Raw genomic sequence first — 17,340 nt, 5'->3', positions numbered from 1 at the left:
AGATGGGCGGGGTATAAATAATAAATTATAATTATAATTATTATTATTATTATTATTATTATTATTATTATTATTATATATCAACTGATTGTCTCATTTCTAACTATCCTAGAAAGGCAACTGAAAGGCTGAATCACTGTTCTATATGTGTGAAGGATTTGAGGGGGGCAGAAAAAGGCGTGGCTTAATTCACACAAAACAGGAATACTGCTGGTAGGCAGAGCAATTTATTTGTTTGGATTTATAAAATGTTTTTGATGGTACTGCACTGCCTCTGAAACTCAAGGGTGGTTAATCAATTTAAGAACAGTCTTCTTTCATACTCCCCACCCCCACCCTGCCCATGTTCCAACCATCATCTCAGACCCTGTTCTAGATGTCTTGACCTCATGAGACACAGCTGATGACAACCAGAGCATTCTCTGTGGTGGCACCCACTCTTTCAAATGCCTTGCCAAGGGAGGCATGTCAGACCCTGCCACCATATGATTTCAAACAAGTAGTAAATACATGGCTTTTCAAAAGGGTCTTCAGCTTACTCTTTTTCTGTCTTCGCTTCACTGTTGGATTTAGGCTTCACTATTGGATTTATTACTGGAGAGGATTTTTAAATGTTTCTTATGAATGGACTTAACAGGGTTTGTTTTAATTTAAAATATTGTTTTAGTACTATGACTTGTTAGTCTCTAGTTCCTCAGAAAGTAGGCAGGGTGTGCATTTTTGCTGAATGTTTATACCCCTTCATTTTCTCTTACACATTAACAATATCCACAAGTAAGGTATCCCAGATTAAAATAAACAAGTTCTTAGGGAAATCCAAGAAAGGATTTCACACATTCAGTATTTAGGTACAGATATAATATGGACTTTTGAAAGAGACAAAGTGTATCCTGAAGTAGCCAAGTAAAAGAACTTTTATACTGTATAACTATAGCGGTTGAAGACCCTTATCTAGGATAGCAATCTCATAAATTTATATGCTGCACTTAGCAAAGAAACAGAACTTGACAAGAAGCGCTCATAATTAAAGCATCCTAAGGATGTATCTACCTTGGGAAAATAAAAGGTGCTACCATGTTTTAATTAGCAACTTATTTCACAAGTGCAGACAGCTGCCAGTGAACGCAAGAAACAAGATAGGTAAATGTGGGTCAAACAAACTATTATCCTATGCCTTTTCTCTTCTCACCCCCAAAACTAGATGCATTGTGGAAGATGGTGTACTAAGGCGTGTTTCTGATTCTTCCTTTCAAAATGTTTGGGGGAACATTATTCTTAACTTCTCATTTAGCTGCCAACAACTTCTGTCTTGCTCAAAATAAACTAAATTGACCTTATGTTCGAATGTTTAAAGTGAACAATTCAAAAGAAACAGTTTATGAAGTTACTTTTTCAATAAAAAAAAATCATTAGCTAATAATGCCAAATACCTCTTAAAGAAAAACTCAATATGGGTCTGTTAAGCAAAGCCAATATTAAACTAATATACATTAGCCAACCTGGCCTTTGACTCTTCATCCCAATTTATACAACATCTCCAACTATAAACCCTGTCCTTCAATATATATTTATATATTTATTTTTATATATTTATTTATTTATTTATATGCCACCCTATACCCCAAGGTAGGAGTAAGATGAAGCCATGTCTTTTTTATTGAATTTTTATTGAATTTTCTGTTTTACAATTTAAAATACTCGTTTTACATCCTTAAGATATCAATGACTTCCCTTCTTTTCTTTCCATGGTTCATTTTACATATCATAAATCCGTGCATATTTTACAAAAACTATACCATTCATTATTCTGTTACTGCATCCATCAAAAGTTATGTCTTCATCCCCAATCCCTTTATACTTACTTCATCTTTATTTTTCTTTGACATGCCAACCAACTTTTCAGCATTTCTCAGAATGTTTGACCTCTTTCCCCTTTGTGGAACAACATATGCCACCATGAGAGTGATCAGGATGGGAAATTTGTTTATGTATTTGTTCAGGGCAGTAATAAGTTGAAAAAGGAGAACCCAGAACAGCATACAAGTTAAAATACAGAAGAAATATTATTATGATGACACTATGGCTCTAGTGCCACCTGCTCCACCATATGTTGCAACTCAACCACAAGAGATAGGTTAATTATGTTTCCAAACTCTATATATATGGTGCCAGGCATGCAAAAGTCATTCCAGACAGTTCACTTTCCTTGAACTCAAACGGAATTGTGGGACAATATAGCAACTTGAAAGCTCAGCCGAGATCTCAGCCCACATGTCCAATGCTATAGATGAAGCATTTTAAGTTTGAAGTCAATGCAAGAGTTAAAACCACAACTTCAATGAAACCTTTTCAATATTATTATAAATGAGAGTAGATCATGATTCGAAATGCAGTATTGCCAGACTAGGAAGATTTTGTATTATAACACTTGTCAAATTTACCAAAAGCCTATTTTCATAGCAATTGCAGTCACACAACCACAGCGTAACTGCAACTCTCCCACCCATAGACCAATTACAAGCAGCAAAAATCTTCATGTGCCCTCTATAAAAAAGGTGCTCAGGGGGGGAAATGGTAGACACCCTAACACTATTCTGCCAACCTGCCACTCCCCACAATTCTTCCTTTCTGGCTACAACATGTGTCCCTGGTAGCCACAGGGAGATCATGTCCTTATTTCTCATAGAAGTTTAAAACTATTTAAAGAGAAAAGCTTAATGTAGGAACACTGTCTGGTACAGTTTTGTGGGACAAAAACCCTCACCACACAGAGAAAATGCTACAAACACATCACCCAAGGTTTAGGTCACTCCCTGTTAACCCCAAAACACAACTAAATACAATTGGTTCAAGATACATGTTTTCTATACAGAGCATCAATGTCCGTGAAAACTAAAATGATAACAAGGAAAAAAGGGCTATGAACTATAGAGGTAAGCCAATGAAACCAACGTTTGCAAACTCCCTGTCATTTATGGTTGCTAAAAGACTGACAAGTTAGAAACAAAGATTTTCATGAATTTAACACTCATGTTCTGTCTGACCTTCACTGTTGCCAATTAACATCTGTTTGCTTGCAGGAAATGTGTGTGTGTGTTTGCGGAAGATTTTTTTAAAGCATCTTGTAAATAAAAATGTTTAAGTCTCCAATACTATTGTTTTGGTCTTTAAGGCTTTGCAGGAGATTTTTCTTTTAACCCATATTATTGAATTGCAGTATTTATATTCTTCTTCTAATCCAAGTTACAATAAAATTTGAAATCCTTCACTAAGCTCATTAAACACAAAATGCTATCACAACCTTCAGACAAAACCTTATTACCCAAAGCAAACAGAACTCTATTTACCAGTCTGTGTTTTGGAGCTCAAGTCCCATTTGTAATTAGCACAGAACCAAGCTCCAAGAAGAAAACAGATAAGAATATGGATAACCATTGCCCAATGAATAATCATAGGCTCTTAAATGAGTCAAAATGTCGCCATATAATTTGAAACACTTATCCAATATCTGAAAAAGAAAAAAAAATCATGCTTGACGTTCATTTTCTCAAAACCTCAATTATCTAGCATGTTTTACTGAATCAAAGCCATAAAAGTACAATACCACTCTCAGCAACACACCCATTAAGCACACCAAGAACTTATTAGATGCATCACCAAAAAACATTTTAAAAGGCTTGATTTCAAACATGGATGAGCATAACATATTATGTACACTGAAAGCAAAATCATTAAATATTCTTATTCAACCAGCATGTTGAAATTATACTTAATATTGTCATGAAGTTTCCTAATCTTACACACATTTTCATATAGCCCTCTAATGAGCTACAATTACAACCAGAGGGGAAAAAATATTCAATGAATGCATGTAGGAAAGCAGTGAACAGTTCTATTAGCAAACATATCCCACAAATGTATTTAAACTCAAAAATAACTTTAGAATGAAAGGGCCTATTATATTTAATTATATCCCCAATAAGAATATCATAGGCTTAGATACGTTGAAAATACAGTAGTTTGTAGAAAGCTAGACTACTTATATGGCTAACAGCAAATTGCTCATCACTACGTTTTGAGGGAGGGCAATTGTAGAGTTTTTGGAAGGCTCAGAGTGGCAAGCAAAAGGGGTCCCTCTTATATAATACTACCACTGCCCCACCATTAAAACTGCCACACACCTTTAAAACTTTAATAAATATTATTTAAAAAATAAAAATAAAACTGCCACACTCCCCCTCCAGCTTTCTCAAGCTCACCTATGAACATGATGGATAAGAAAATGCCTACAGAGCACAAATGGGAACAATATTCTTACCCATGTGCTCCATCATCCTTTCAGTACCTTTCCAACTAAGTATACACATGTGGAATCTCCTTCCTCTGGAACTGCTCACGTGAACAACCTTTTCACAGATACTTGCCAGCAGTGCAATGCCCCCTTCCCAAATGCTGAACAACACTGAAATATTCAATACATAAACATTTGACTAGCTATGTTCAGCTCTATGAGTGCATTCTGATTCAAATGATCTATTTTTAATAAGTGTTTACTTCACATCAAGCCAAAATGGCTTGAAGGCCTCCCTGGATTTAAGACGACTGATGCTTTAGTTCATTGGTATTTTTTCTGAAGCTTTTCCACAGACAAATGATCCAATAACTGGCATGTATTCTAAGTCAGAAATCAAAAGAATCTTTTTTGTCAGGGAAGATGGAGTACATGAGTGAGTTAGTGAACATGTGTTTTCCCCTTGGCCATAGTTTTGCATAGGGTCCCTTCCAGGGTTATAAGGCTGGGATCCCTGCATATGTTGCAGGGGGCAGGACAGGAGGCATGTCATGGGCAGGGTCCCTGGAAGACCCTTGTCTGCTTTTGTAGTTGTGTCTAGGAAGTTGCTGAGCAGGGTGGAAGGCCTGGTTCACAATCTTACCCTTTTCGTATCTAAAATAGTTAAGTAGTATGAGCCCCCATAGTAAGCTGTACCTATGCAACTATCATAGTTGGAACTTTAACCAAATTATTCATGCCTCATGGAAAATATACGTGGAAAGTGTTAAATCCCAGTACATTGGACAAGATATGTGGAAAGTAGTATGGCCTGAGATCCAGAATAGTGTAGCTTGGGAAGGGGGAGAAGCTGTCATCATTGCTATATAACAGTAAAAATCAGGCCATAGTTAGATTGCTGCTTGGAGAGAAAAGGATCCCAATTAGTTAATGCCAGTGTAAACTTCCATCTTTGATAAACCATAGAAGTGCCCTTACAATTTAATAAAGAATCTGATTATTCATGCTGCAGAGCAAAAATCAATCTTCAACTAGTAAGGATTAAGGGGAGCTCTTGTCGAGAGATATTATCTCAAATCCACCTATTAGAACATTCTTGCACCTGCCTATGAAGAACATGTCACCAACAAAAGTGGATAAACTGTCAGCCTAATGTGGCACAGTAGTGAGGTTTTGCTATTCATATGGCAATAGTATATTGCAAACACAATGCACTCTCCAAAACATGCATATTTTTCAGGCAGATTCATACAGCACCCTATTCCCATGTTTGCCAAGAGTGCTGCAGAGAAGGGGAACATATGCTTTTCTGAGCTTTGGAATAATATTTAGATAATTATTTCAGTGACAACAGAACAAGTTGATGTTCAAGTACTATCAGCAACACGACTTTCAATTAGCAGTTCTGATAACATCCTGTACTTAACATGCCACAAAAGCTGTAAGATGAAATGATTAAAAACAAATATTTTCAGCAGTAAAAGCACTTTTTAAAATTAAATTTGTATACCGCCCTTCATCCAAAGCTCACAGGACAGTTCACAACATAAAAATACAAAATGAGAACACAAAATACATAATAAAACAAAAACAAACCAATAGCCTCCCTCCCACAAATACATTTAAAGGCCACAGAAGGTTAATCAGCTAAAGGCCTGGTTATAGAGAAATGTTTTCGCCTGGTGCCTAAAGATATGTAAGAAAGGCACCAAGTGAGCCTCATATGGGGTTGATTAACATGGGGAGAGGCAGTCCTTTGAGCATTGCATACCTGAGCTGTTTAAGGCTTTATAGGTCAAAACCAGCACTTTGAATTGGGCCCAGAAACTAACTGACAGTCAGTGCAGTCAGGCCAGAATTGGTGCAATATGCTTAAACTGCCTTGTCACAGTGAGCAGCCTAACCACTGATGTTTGCACCAGCTGAAGTTTCCAAACAGTCTTCAGAGGCAGCCCTACATATAATACATTACAGTAATCTAATCTCGAGGGTACTAGAGCATAGACAACAAAAGTTAAGTTATCCCTGTCCAGATAGGGGCACAGCTGGGCCACCCACCCAAGCTGATGGAAGGTACTCCATGCCACCTAAACCATTGCAAAGATGTGCCAGCCACCCCTTAGACAGCCACACCAGAAGGATACCATGGTCGATGCTAAAGCTTTACATCATATAAGAACTGTACAGAAGTAGAACACTGCATATAGGAAAACAAGGGTGTTTGTTAATAACATAATTATAAATAGGAGAAGATAGGATGCATTCTGTAATTTACAGCACAATCCTATGCATATTTACTCATATGCAAGTCACACCATTGGAAATTGTAAGCGTGCACAGGACTACAGCCTCAGATTACATTTGCATTGTTGAAAAAACTATTCTCTTGCCAAGCCCACACTTGTTAAGATACAGGTAAAAGGACAGAATAGCAATGAGAACCAGACTCAGGTACTTAAACATGTAACCCTGCATTTCAACCATTAGAAGACCTTTAGAAACATGTTTAAAACTGCCTTAAAGGAACATCACTTCCTTTCTCCTGGTGTCACAATGAAGGCAGAAATTAGTAAGCACTCAAATATGGTTTGGAACATCTAACTCTCAAGAGAAAGTGAGAGAGTCTCCACTACAAAATGTCTTTTATGCCCAATACTCCAATACTGCAAGCATTACTTCAAGATAAGCTCCATGGATTTCAATGGTTCAAACATATGCATGTTAGAATTGCAGCCTCTGTGGCACTCAATCATTGTAAAGTTAACGATATTAGTGGGACTACATGAATGCACGCTAGCTATGATTTACCCCAAGGCTTTGCAAATACTATCTTCCACGCAAGACTTGTCACAAAAGCTGAACATTTATAGCTTCTTACCTCATCTTCCTAGTCATAAATATTCTTTTTAAATAAATAAAAAACATAGGAAGCTGTTCTACAGTCAGACCACTGGTCACTCTAGTTCAATACCATCTACACTGAAAACCTCAAACTCCTGTCAGTCAATAGGCAGTCTCTTCCCAATCCTACCTGGAGATGCCAAAGACTGAACCTGGGACCTTCTGCATGCAAAGCATGTGCCCTGCACTGAGCCACAGTCTTTGTGCTTCAAGTCAATTTTAATGGATGTTTCTTCCCAACCAAGGTGTTAAAACTGAAAACTATACAGAATCTTTTCCCAGAGTCCTCACAAGACCTGTTCTCTGCTATTATTGCAAGCCTGTCTCCCCACGGTGAAAGGCAGATAAGGCGACATGCAGCATTATCATTGTTATTGTTGTTATTAAAAATTATTGCATGCTTTTTTTTACTAAGGTAATTCAAAGCAACTTAAATTTAAACAGACATGAAAGAAAAACAAATAACAATTTACAATACAATCTTTTTTTAAAAAGGGGGGGGGTAGGAATCAAACATTCCAGAAGAAAGCCACAGATTAATAAGAGCCAAAGGTCTGGCAAAAAAAAGAAAGAAATGCAAATGTAGCAGAGAAAGCTATGTAATGATGGCACCAGGGAAGCTTCTCTGGAAGTGACATTCCACAAGCAGGGAGCCACCACAGAAATGGCCTGTTCTCATGCTGCCACTATCTAGACATCCCAAAGAAGGGGCACATGAAGAAGGGCCTCAGATAACAATCACAAGGTCCAAGTTGGTTCATATGGAGAGAAGGATTTAAAGCTCAAAACCAGCATTCTGAATTGGGCCCAGAAACTAACTGGGTAGCCAATGAAGTCGGGCCAGGGCTGATGTCATGCACTCAGACTATCTTGCTGACAATGTACTCCAGGACTCCAGATGACTCCACTAAGCGGTTTCGTATAGCTGTTAAATCGCATACAAGATAAAACCTAACCCTGCAAAAACACACAATGAAGGCTCCCTGGGCTCCCCAAGCATCAGCCTGTGGAAACAACCATCCGAGTTGATCTGGAACCACAGCAAAGTGCTGCCGCTCACCCCAACTCAGGTAGCCACTCCAGAAGGATACCATGGCCAGTGGTATTGAAAGCTACTGAGAGATTAAGGAGAATTAACAGGGCCCCGCGTCTCTCCTGACACAGGTCATCATTCCAAAGCATTTTCCATGCCAAAGCTGGGGTTAAATGTCAATTGAAATGGCTCTAGAAAATTGGTCAAGGCGTGGCTTGAACGTGTGCAGCATACTAAAGAGCTAAAACAAGCAACAGACAAGGACAGGGATTTCAAAGTATTTCCTCATCCATAAATATCTAGCTATATTACCCATCAAACCAACTGAACAACTCAAAACATATAATGATCCGTGGGAAAAACTTTATCACTTGGAGGCATGCTGTAAAATGCGAGGTGTAGATCAAATTAAGCCAGACAAGATTTAAAGCCCCCTAAAACTCCAAATGCTTTTGAATACTGTTTTGGTAGCAAGGAAATCTTTCTGCTGCAGCAGATGTTAAACACTGAACTGTGAGTGGAAGGGAAACATGTTCCAACTGTGATAATAGGAAGGTCTATGATGGGTCTCATGCTTCTGCTTGTGTAAGAACATATTTGGATAAAGTTTCTTTTTTCTTGTACATCTTTCCAATGAAATATTTAAAAACAGCACTTTTGTGAACAGCAGATACCTTCTGCAAGCAGAAGACACTTTTGGGTTCAACCCAATATTTTTCAACACAGTTTACTGAAGCATAACACGACCGCATAGTAACCACACAATTATCCTGTCTTTTTTTGAAGGCTAACTTTGTTTGGGGGTACAACTTTCGTCTAGAATATTCAAAATACTTTAAACATTATAAATCCCTGAAAGCTAGGGCCCCAGCTGTATAAATCACAACAAAAGACAATGAAACCTCTGGCAAATTGAAAGTTTAAAATAGAATTAAGCATGGCTTGGTGTAAGCAATATATGTTAATATATTTAAAAGTGGAGCAATGATCTAAGTGGTATGTAGGAGTGAGAGTGTTAAGTTTTGATGTGAAATCAGGTTCCCACACAGCTATGGAGCATTACGAACATGAGATGCATGCATAAGTGGCCTCGGACAAGTTGCTATTTCACAGTCTACTCTACCTCAGAGGAGCACTGCAAAAATAAAAAGACACGATGTCACAAATGCCAGTCTACCCTCCTTGAAATCTTTATCATACAATTATGCCATTAACATTCCAAAATCCCATTCTACAGGATACTTTCACACATGCATATAGCCATTTCACTACTCTCAATGTGCACAGCATATAATTCCATAAGAGGACATACGACCATACGGAGATTCAGCAGCATATTCCATAATGTATTTAAATGTACAATCTTACTTACTTTATGTAGTATCTTGCACCTTCAAATGTATAGGCCTCTTCCCAGCCTGTGGGTAGGTCTAAGAAGCAATACAAAGAGCATTTGATCACATGACAGAACCAGTTGAATGTAACCAAGTGCATTTTTAATCTATGCTTTTATCTGTACACATACTAGTGGTTGAAATTCCAAAAAACAGCCAATAAGTATGGGGAAGCCATTCTGCTTTACACCCACATAAAATATGTTAGATCCAAACTCAGAAGTGGGGCGACTGCTAACTGAGCCAGCTTTAATATGACAGAGGGAAAACAAGTCTTTAAAATAGAATTTGATATATACAGTGATACCTCTGGATGCGAATGGGATCCGTTCCGGAGCGCCGTTCACATCCTGAAGCACACGCAACCCGCGTCTGCGCATGACGTCATTTTGAGCGTTCTGTTACTTCCGCGTCGCTGCAGAGCACAACTCGAAAACGCTCAACCCAAAGCTACTTTAACCCGAGGTATGACTGTACCACCGTTTTGCTGGTGTAAATTCCATTGGCCTGCAAGTCATATGACACAGCTGAACATAGTTAGGATCTAATTTATACCTCTCCCCACCTAGTTCCACCCACACCACTCCTCCAGCATGCTAATTTTTCAGGGTTTATGCTGGTGTAAAGTAAGGTACGGTAAAAGACCCCTGGACGGTTAAGTCCAGTCAAAGGCAATTATGGGGTTCAGCGCTCATCTTGCTTTCAGGCCAAGGGAGCCGGGCGTTTGTCCACAGACAGCTTTCCGGGTCATGTGGCCAGCATGACTAAACCACTTCTGTTGCAGCAGAACACTGTGATGGAAACCAGAGCACACGGAAACGCCATTTACCTTCCCGCCGCAGCGGTATCTATTTATCTACTTGCACTGACATGCTTTTGAACTGCTAGGTTGGCAGAAGCTGGGACAAAGCAACGGGAGCTCACCCCATCGCACGGATTCAAACCGCCACCCTTCTGATCAGCAAACCAAAGAGGCTCAGTGGTTTAGACCACAGCACCACCTGCATCTCTTGTGTAAAATACACTGGTTTGGGATCAACCAGCTTAGATGTGGGTGGGCTAGGGTGAGGGACTTACACCAGCATAGTCTGGCTGAGAATAAGATCCACTTGATCCTAATTCACCCATCCCAACAGATGTTGTGCTTGGATTGGTCTCTTAGACAAATATTCCTTAAACTATTGGTACATTAGACTTTGTCTTATATTCCATCACGTGGAGTTTTGTCTAGCATCAGTAACATACATCAGTACTAGTTTAGATGCACATATTACTTTAGACACTACTTGTAGTCATGTAACTATCAGCTGTAACATATTTGAACACAAGTCACTCTAAGAACAAGATTGCACTCTGTCATGAACTTCCAAAATGGTAGCTGGGTAAGAATCACAACAGAAGCTATTTGTTATGACAGCATAGTTACATCATCTTGCCATATCTTCAAGTTGAGCTTGCAAGTGTTCATAGACCAGACAATACTATAGAGAATTTATTCTCACTACTAATCCAGTGGCAGAGGAAGAGAAATATGGTGTTTCTCTCTAGTCGGCAATGGAGCATCAATCACTAAAGGCTCTTTTAAGAAGAGGAATCAAAATCAAAGCTTGTCCTCTTCTTCCACTAGAAAAATGCAAAACCAGAGAAAAAAATAGTATGCTTTTTTAATCATAAGCTTCACTGCCTAAAATAATCACTTAGCCAAGAGTACTGTATTTTCCTTTGTTGTCTTAATACATCTGGCTTTGCTTACAGCGATACGTAACACCTGTCTTTTTTAAGCTGCAGTACATAGCATGAAACAGAACAACACCAGTCTAGTAACCAAAATGTTTATAGGAGATACAATCTTTTGGAGAAATATTTTATGCCAATATGAGGCATTTCAAGCAGTAGTTACAGCAAACTTGTATCAGGGAATATTACACAAGCTAGAGTAAAAAAGCTTTCCACATTCATTCCCATGTAAGAAAAAGAACAGCAGGTCTGGTTGGTATATTAGTACGATCCGTTATCCAAATATTATCATAAGACTATTCGGAATTCACCATGCCAGCAGTATGAAGCATTCCATTTGCCAAAAAATAAGTTTGGTTCATTACCTAAAAATATTTTTAAGCCAACAAAAAAACCTGACTTTCCATGGAAGTTGCTAACATGTTTTGGCGTAACTGGCAAATTGATGAAGCAGAGAAACAATGTGCATGGTAGAAACAGAATATATTGAAAATATGATCAGAGAGAAAAAGCTTAAACATCACTTAATGAATGCCAAGTGTGAAATGCAACTATATTCAACATTGGCCTCCAAATGTATCTGGCTATAAACTATTCCAAGACATTCCCCACAAATATGACTAGGAAGGGTGATAAACAGAACACAAGAACCTCTCCTCCAAAATTTCTCCCAGGTCACATGCAGTAAAAGCGAAAGATCAATGTAATGTGTGAATATGAAACATGCAAACAAGATGTACCAACTGAACGTCTCCAGGCTGCCCTCTCTTTCCTTTTTCCCTACAACAGGTATTTACACCAATGAAAAACAAAAACTGCATTTCTAAATACCCACCTCTCAACAGCCAGTATACTGTGCCAGCTCGTAGCAAATCAGGAAGTTTTGCTTTAAATCCCTTTTCCAGCCAATCCCTCTTTCTGCTGCTACTCTTCTCCAGATAAACAAATGGCAAAGGAGACAAATTCTACCTTCCTCTCCTCCCCAGTTATTCCTCAAGCTCCTGCCCCCACTTTCTCAGTCCCACCATTCCCCACCCACTCTCTTATCCTAGATTGAGAGGGAATGTTTCTAGGTGAATGCACTTGAGTGCTATCTATGAATTTCACAAAGCAGTCATCATTAGATGCCAAGCTCTAGAGATCATGATGCTGAAAAGCTATGAGCAGGTGATTTTGTGTTCTGCTCAGGGAGGAAGCTTTAAGCATACAGACTGTGCGACTGTAACAGAGTACCAGAAGAGGAATCCATTGGCTGTGAGCTCCTTCCAAGAAGCATGGCAGTTATAATATAAAAGGCAGACAAAAAGGTAGAAGAGCATGTATACATCAACCAAGACAACTGAAAGCTTGTACAATTATTTCATTTTTGATAGCAGACTTTTGTAACACTTTAACTGCAGAAAACATTTCACCATTGCAGAGAGATTCATTATTCAACCTGCACTTGGGTGCTGCTGGCTAAATATGATTTCCCTCCCATTAGCCTACAATGCATTCAGATACCCTGAATGGCTAGGCAACTGTCACAGGATCATACTGAATAATTACCTGTCCCTTAATTGAGGAAAATAAACATTTCCCTATAGCCATACTGCACAAAGTGTTTATAAATGTCTATATTTGTTTTATCTACTTGCAGAACAGAATAGGGCAGCACAAATGGAGTAGGAATAGATTCAAGAAGCAACACAAGGGAGAAACAGCTTCTTGCTAAAGTTTCATCTGGCTATGTTGAAGATCTTAAAGCAGTTCAGAAAGCTTGTCCAGTGGGTGGAGATGCGGCCACTGAAGAAGATGCATTAAGAGAGCTGCCGATTTCTCTGCAGCTTAGCAGAGTAGTAGCTAGATTTTGGAGGAACACAACTAAGTTGATAAGAAAACAGATGTGAGGTTAGCTGAGCAAGGGCAAGGATAGCAATTCAGAAGCTGAAATCTAGGAGCCAAGTGGGAAAAGATTAGTTTGGGTTTAGTCTCCCAAAGAAGAGAGAAGGATTATGGGGTTGGTTACTAAAGAGAATTTGCACAGCAGAATGACAGATGAGGATAATAACAGTAAGGGATAGCCAATGGCTAACAAGTCAGTGAAGAAGATATATTTGGGGGGGGGGGTGAATAAGGCAATTAGTAAACTGGACATTTGAGAATAAATACTGCGTAGGAGTACAAAGATAATGAAGGACTGGAAGGCCAATGGGAAATATAGCAAAGAAAACTGCCTAGTTAGGGGTGGGTGAGATTAAGGGTTAATTGGTATTGTGAATCAGTGCAATTTAATTAACTAGGATGGCATGACAGTACGGTAATAGAGGTGAGCCGGACAAAGACAATGTTTACGAGTCAGTTCTTAGGGAAAGTAGAGTTGCTGGAGTTAAAATTATTGAGGAGTGTCACACATTTCACTTAAGGGCATTTGAGCCTCTTGTGTGTCATTTCCCACCAAGAGTTAATATGTTCATCCAAGCCAGAAAAGCAGAAGACAGACATTTTCACACTGGATGTAAAATCTGTACTTTGCAGACACACTATAGACCAGCTTCAAAGTTAGCCTGAAGTGTACACTCCTTACTTCCTAGACTAGAGGCTGGGCTATCAACAGAAGATTTAGGAATTAAGGAAGTGTCATTGAAGAGACAAAGGGCCCATGGGGAGGGGGTGGCAGGAAACAACTGAGAGATCAGTTAGTTTTGAGAATGCAGACTATGAGGCTCATTGGAAGGAAAGTTACAGTAGGGCAGTAGGATAATGTGTACGAAGTGAAGGGTCAGAGACAACTAGCTCCAAAGATGCTGTGAAAACACAAAAGACTGAAATGGCAGGTACTTGGAGAAAGGGGGCACAGCTGGTTTTAGTTTTCGTTTAAAGGGTATGGGATAGTATACCTGTACACTACTTTCAAGTGGTCATAGAAAAGGGAGGGAGGGAGTTAAGAGATTTTGAAGCACAAAATAGTGCCTTTCAAGGGTGGGTCATTGCGGTCATTAGGAGTTTTTTGTGGAGGAAGAAGAACAAATTATTAGTACCAGGCTTGAATGTTAAACCAAAGCATTCTGGTGAAAGAGAATTCTCTCTCTATTTTGGAAACATGTAGTAAATGAATAGAGTAATTAGATGGGGAAGCAGTTGAGCAAAGAGATGGGTTACAGGGAGACAGAAAAGGGCCTATTAAAGAAAGCGGGAGGGGAGATGAGTGATCACTGAGCATGAGTTGTCATTTTGCCCCTCCCCAAGGAAGATGAGGACAAAAGCTCCAGTCAACAGCAAAAGAAGAAAAAAGGTTAAGTAAAGTTAATGAGGGGTACAGACAAGTCAAACTGGATTATGGTTGGAAGCAAGAAGAAAATTGAGCCAAGGCGTTCTGTAAGAGTTTAGTGATTTCTAAGCACATGTAGAGGAAAACCCAGTGACAGAGGCTGAGTCAAGATTGGAACTGTGGTCCAAGAGATAGCAAAGACAGGCTTATATGAAGAGGGTCTGCAATGCCAAATTGAAGGGATTGAGTGAGGTAAAGCTCAAATGTGTGTGTGGTTTTATATGAAGCCCCCCACAAATTGGAGGGATTAAAATGTGGCAAGTGTGACTCAGTGGTGGCTCTATTTGGAGGGGGGACAAGAAGTGGTATGAAGTTTCCCCCCAAGGACAAGAGATGGATTTACAGGCATGGGGGAATTGGGGTGATTCACTGTGGTGCTTTTGTATGAAGAGCCCACCTCGCCCAAGTTGAAGGGTTTTTAAACATGGAGAGAGGAGTTGACAGCACCTCCAGGCGAAATGTTTAAAGGAGGGGGAAAGCGCCACAGAGAGTGACTCAGTGTCAGCTTTCAAGTCCACAAGAAGGTTTTAAGCACATAAGGAAGAGCAGGGTGTGAGAGAGGGGCTGTGTGTCTGTGCGTAGGAGAAAAACAGCGTGTGAGAGGAGAGCAAGAAAAGAAGGGCTAGGCAGGTAAGTCGGGGAGGAAAATCGAGAAACCCACCTCCACCTCTTTCTTTTTCCCCTCACTCTATTCCACCTTCCCTGCAAAGATATCTCTACACTCTTTTCCACGGAGGGCTTGTGAGGACACGGGAAGGGGGGGGGGCTGAAAGAGAATGACACACAGAGAAGAGAGGGAGAGGGAAAGAGAGAGAAAGGGAGGGAGAAAGTGGGGTTAGCGCCGCTTCCGAGCGGGCTGCGCTGTTTTGTATTTTTTCTTTCCTTACCTGGGCTGCGGCGGTGCCCGGTGATCGCCGCCTCTCCCGTCAGCGGGTGCAGCCAGGTCGTGCTTTTCGCTTCCTCGCTAAGGGGAGAAAACACAGGGCGGCGCGTGAGAGGAGGAGGAGGAGGAGCAGGAGCGCGCGGCGGTGACCCGACCCCGGCCGGACCCTAAAGCCGACCACGACGACCCTCCCTCAGAACCACCCCGGGTCGCCTCAGCAGCGCCGCCGCCGCCGCCACACAGCCGCCTTCGACGCCCCCACCCCGGGCAGGCGGGCAGCCCCGGAGCCGCTCCTCTCCTCTTCTTCTTCTTCTTCCCCTCAGGGTCATGCATCCCTCCTTTCCCGCCTCGCGTCCCTCGCCGCCACCGCTCCCTCCGCCTTCGCTTCCGCCTCGCTCGCTCGCTTACTTGATGAAGAAGACGCGGCCGCCGCGGCTGATCCCGTAGCTCCAGCAGGCGGGCAGCGAGCGCAGCCGCTCCGCGCTCAGGTCCGCCGCCATGTCCGAGCGCGGCGGAGGAGGCGGCGGCGGCGACGGCGGCAGTAGCAGCCGGGGCGAAAGCGGCGCGCGCGCGGGCACGGGCAGGAAAGAGCGCGAGGCAGTGGGAATGGGCGGGGGAGGGAGGGAGGGAGCGCGGCGCGCCGCCGCCGTCAACACAGCCGCCGCGCGCGCGCCTCCGCGAGCGAGCCAGCTGAAAACACCTGGACGGCGGCGCGAGCTTGGAGTGAGTGAGAAAAGACAGTTGGCGAAAGGCGGGGGGGGGGGGAGAGGAGGAGGAGGAGAGAAGCCCATGGGAGGGAGGGCTTATCAGCCGCCAATCAGCACCGAGCTCTCCTGCCACGCTCCTCCTCCTCCTCCTCCTCCTCCTCGATTTCTCCCCTTCAGCTCTTCTCCCTCCCGCCTTCCGGAGCCGACTCAGTGGCTCGCGAACGCGCGCCGCGAAGCCCCGCCCACCGTGGATTCTTTAACCCCGCCTTGAAATTAAAGTGGGGAGGGGGAAACCCAACAGCGCGCCTCCTATAGGCGACCAGCGGAAGTTACGCGCTCCCTTGTTGCTTAAAAAACTCCTGGAAGGGCGAAGAGGGGCTTGGAGTGTGTGTGTGTTTTAATGCTTATTTTTAAGGGATCGTTAACTATTTCACTCACACCCGCACGCAATCTCTACACATAAGTGAGGCCACGTCGTCCGCACACTGGTGTCGTCGCCCCCCCCCCCCCAGCATGCACGCGCTTTGGCGCTAGTCAATGAGCCATAGCAAAATGTGAGAAAGTGAATTATCGTATTTATACTAGCCTCCTTTTTATTTTCTTTTTGGGATTTTTCTTTCTCCATCCCCCACCTCCCGAGCGTCGGTGGCAGTCAATGGGCAGCGGAGTCATTGGGGGTGTTTGCGTCAAAGGCTGCGATGCTCTGCCACGGTTCCGGAGGGGGCGGAAACTAAGTACCGTTGAGCACCGTGCTGCATGTGCGCGCGAGAGATAGCGCAGCATTCCGGGAAGGTGGGAACATTTCTCATATAGGAGCCGCTGTGCCTTGTTTCTGGAGAAGGCGAACATTACTGCTAGGCAAACAGACGGATTTAGGAGCAGTATCAAAGTCCAGCCGGAAGCATCTGATGGATTGATTACAGCACAATCCTACCCGCGCGCTCATAAACCCGAAAAAAGCGTTGGCAGAATTGCAGTCTGATCCATGCCATTCATTCAAAACGTGGCTTCCCCAAGAAAATCTTGGGGACCGTACTTAGCGGAGGTTGCTGGGAAACGCAGTTTTACGAGGAGCAAACTACAG

The 17,340-nt window shown here is 41.8% G+C and overlaps 1 protein-coding gene across 21 annotated transcripts in view; it reads right to left on the bottom strand.

Moving 5' to 3' along the window:
* Nucleotides 1-16,273, bottom strand: part of PLEKHA5 (pleckstrin homology domain containing A5) — a 178,869-nt gene extending 162,596 nt beyond the window's left edge. For 7 of the 21 annotated variants that reach the window (XM_053406961.1, XM_053406958.1, XM_053406960.1 and 4 more), the window contains exons 1-3: nucleotides 15,958-16,107; nucleotides 15,554-15,630; nucleotides 9,598-9,655 (exon numbers count right to left, since the gene is read on the bottom strand). In XM_053406961.1, the coding sequence (XP_053262936.1) occupies nucleotides 9,598-9,655; nucleotides 15,554-15,630; nucleotides 15,958-16,049 (227 nt within the window). In that variant the 5' untranslated portion in view covers nucleotides 16,050-16,107. Of the gene's footprint in view, nucleotides 1-9,597; nucleotides 9,656-15,553; nucleotides 15,631-15,957 lie in introns of all 21 variants that reach the window. The other 14 variants (XM_053406967.1, XM_053406969.1, XM_053406971.1 and 11 more) reach the window with 7 other exon arrangements.
* Nucleotides 16,274-17,340: the final 1,067 nt, after the last annotated feature.

Source organism: Podarcis raffonei, chromosome 10 (assembly GCF_027172205.1).
Source record: "Podarcis raffonei isolate rPodRaf1 chromosome 10, rPodRaf1.pri, whole genome shotgun sequence".
In the NCBI taxonomy this organism is placed as follows: Eukaryota; Metazoa; Chordata; class Lepidosauria; order Squamata; family Lacertidae; genus Podarcis; species Podarcis raffonei.
This window is presented reverse-complemented; position numbering and strand designations above follow the sequence as displayed.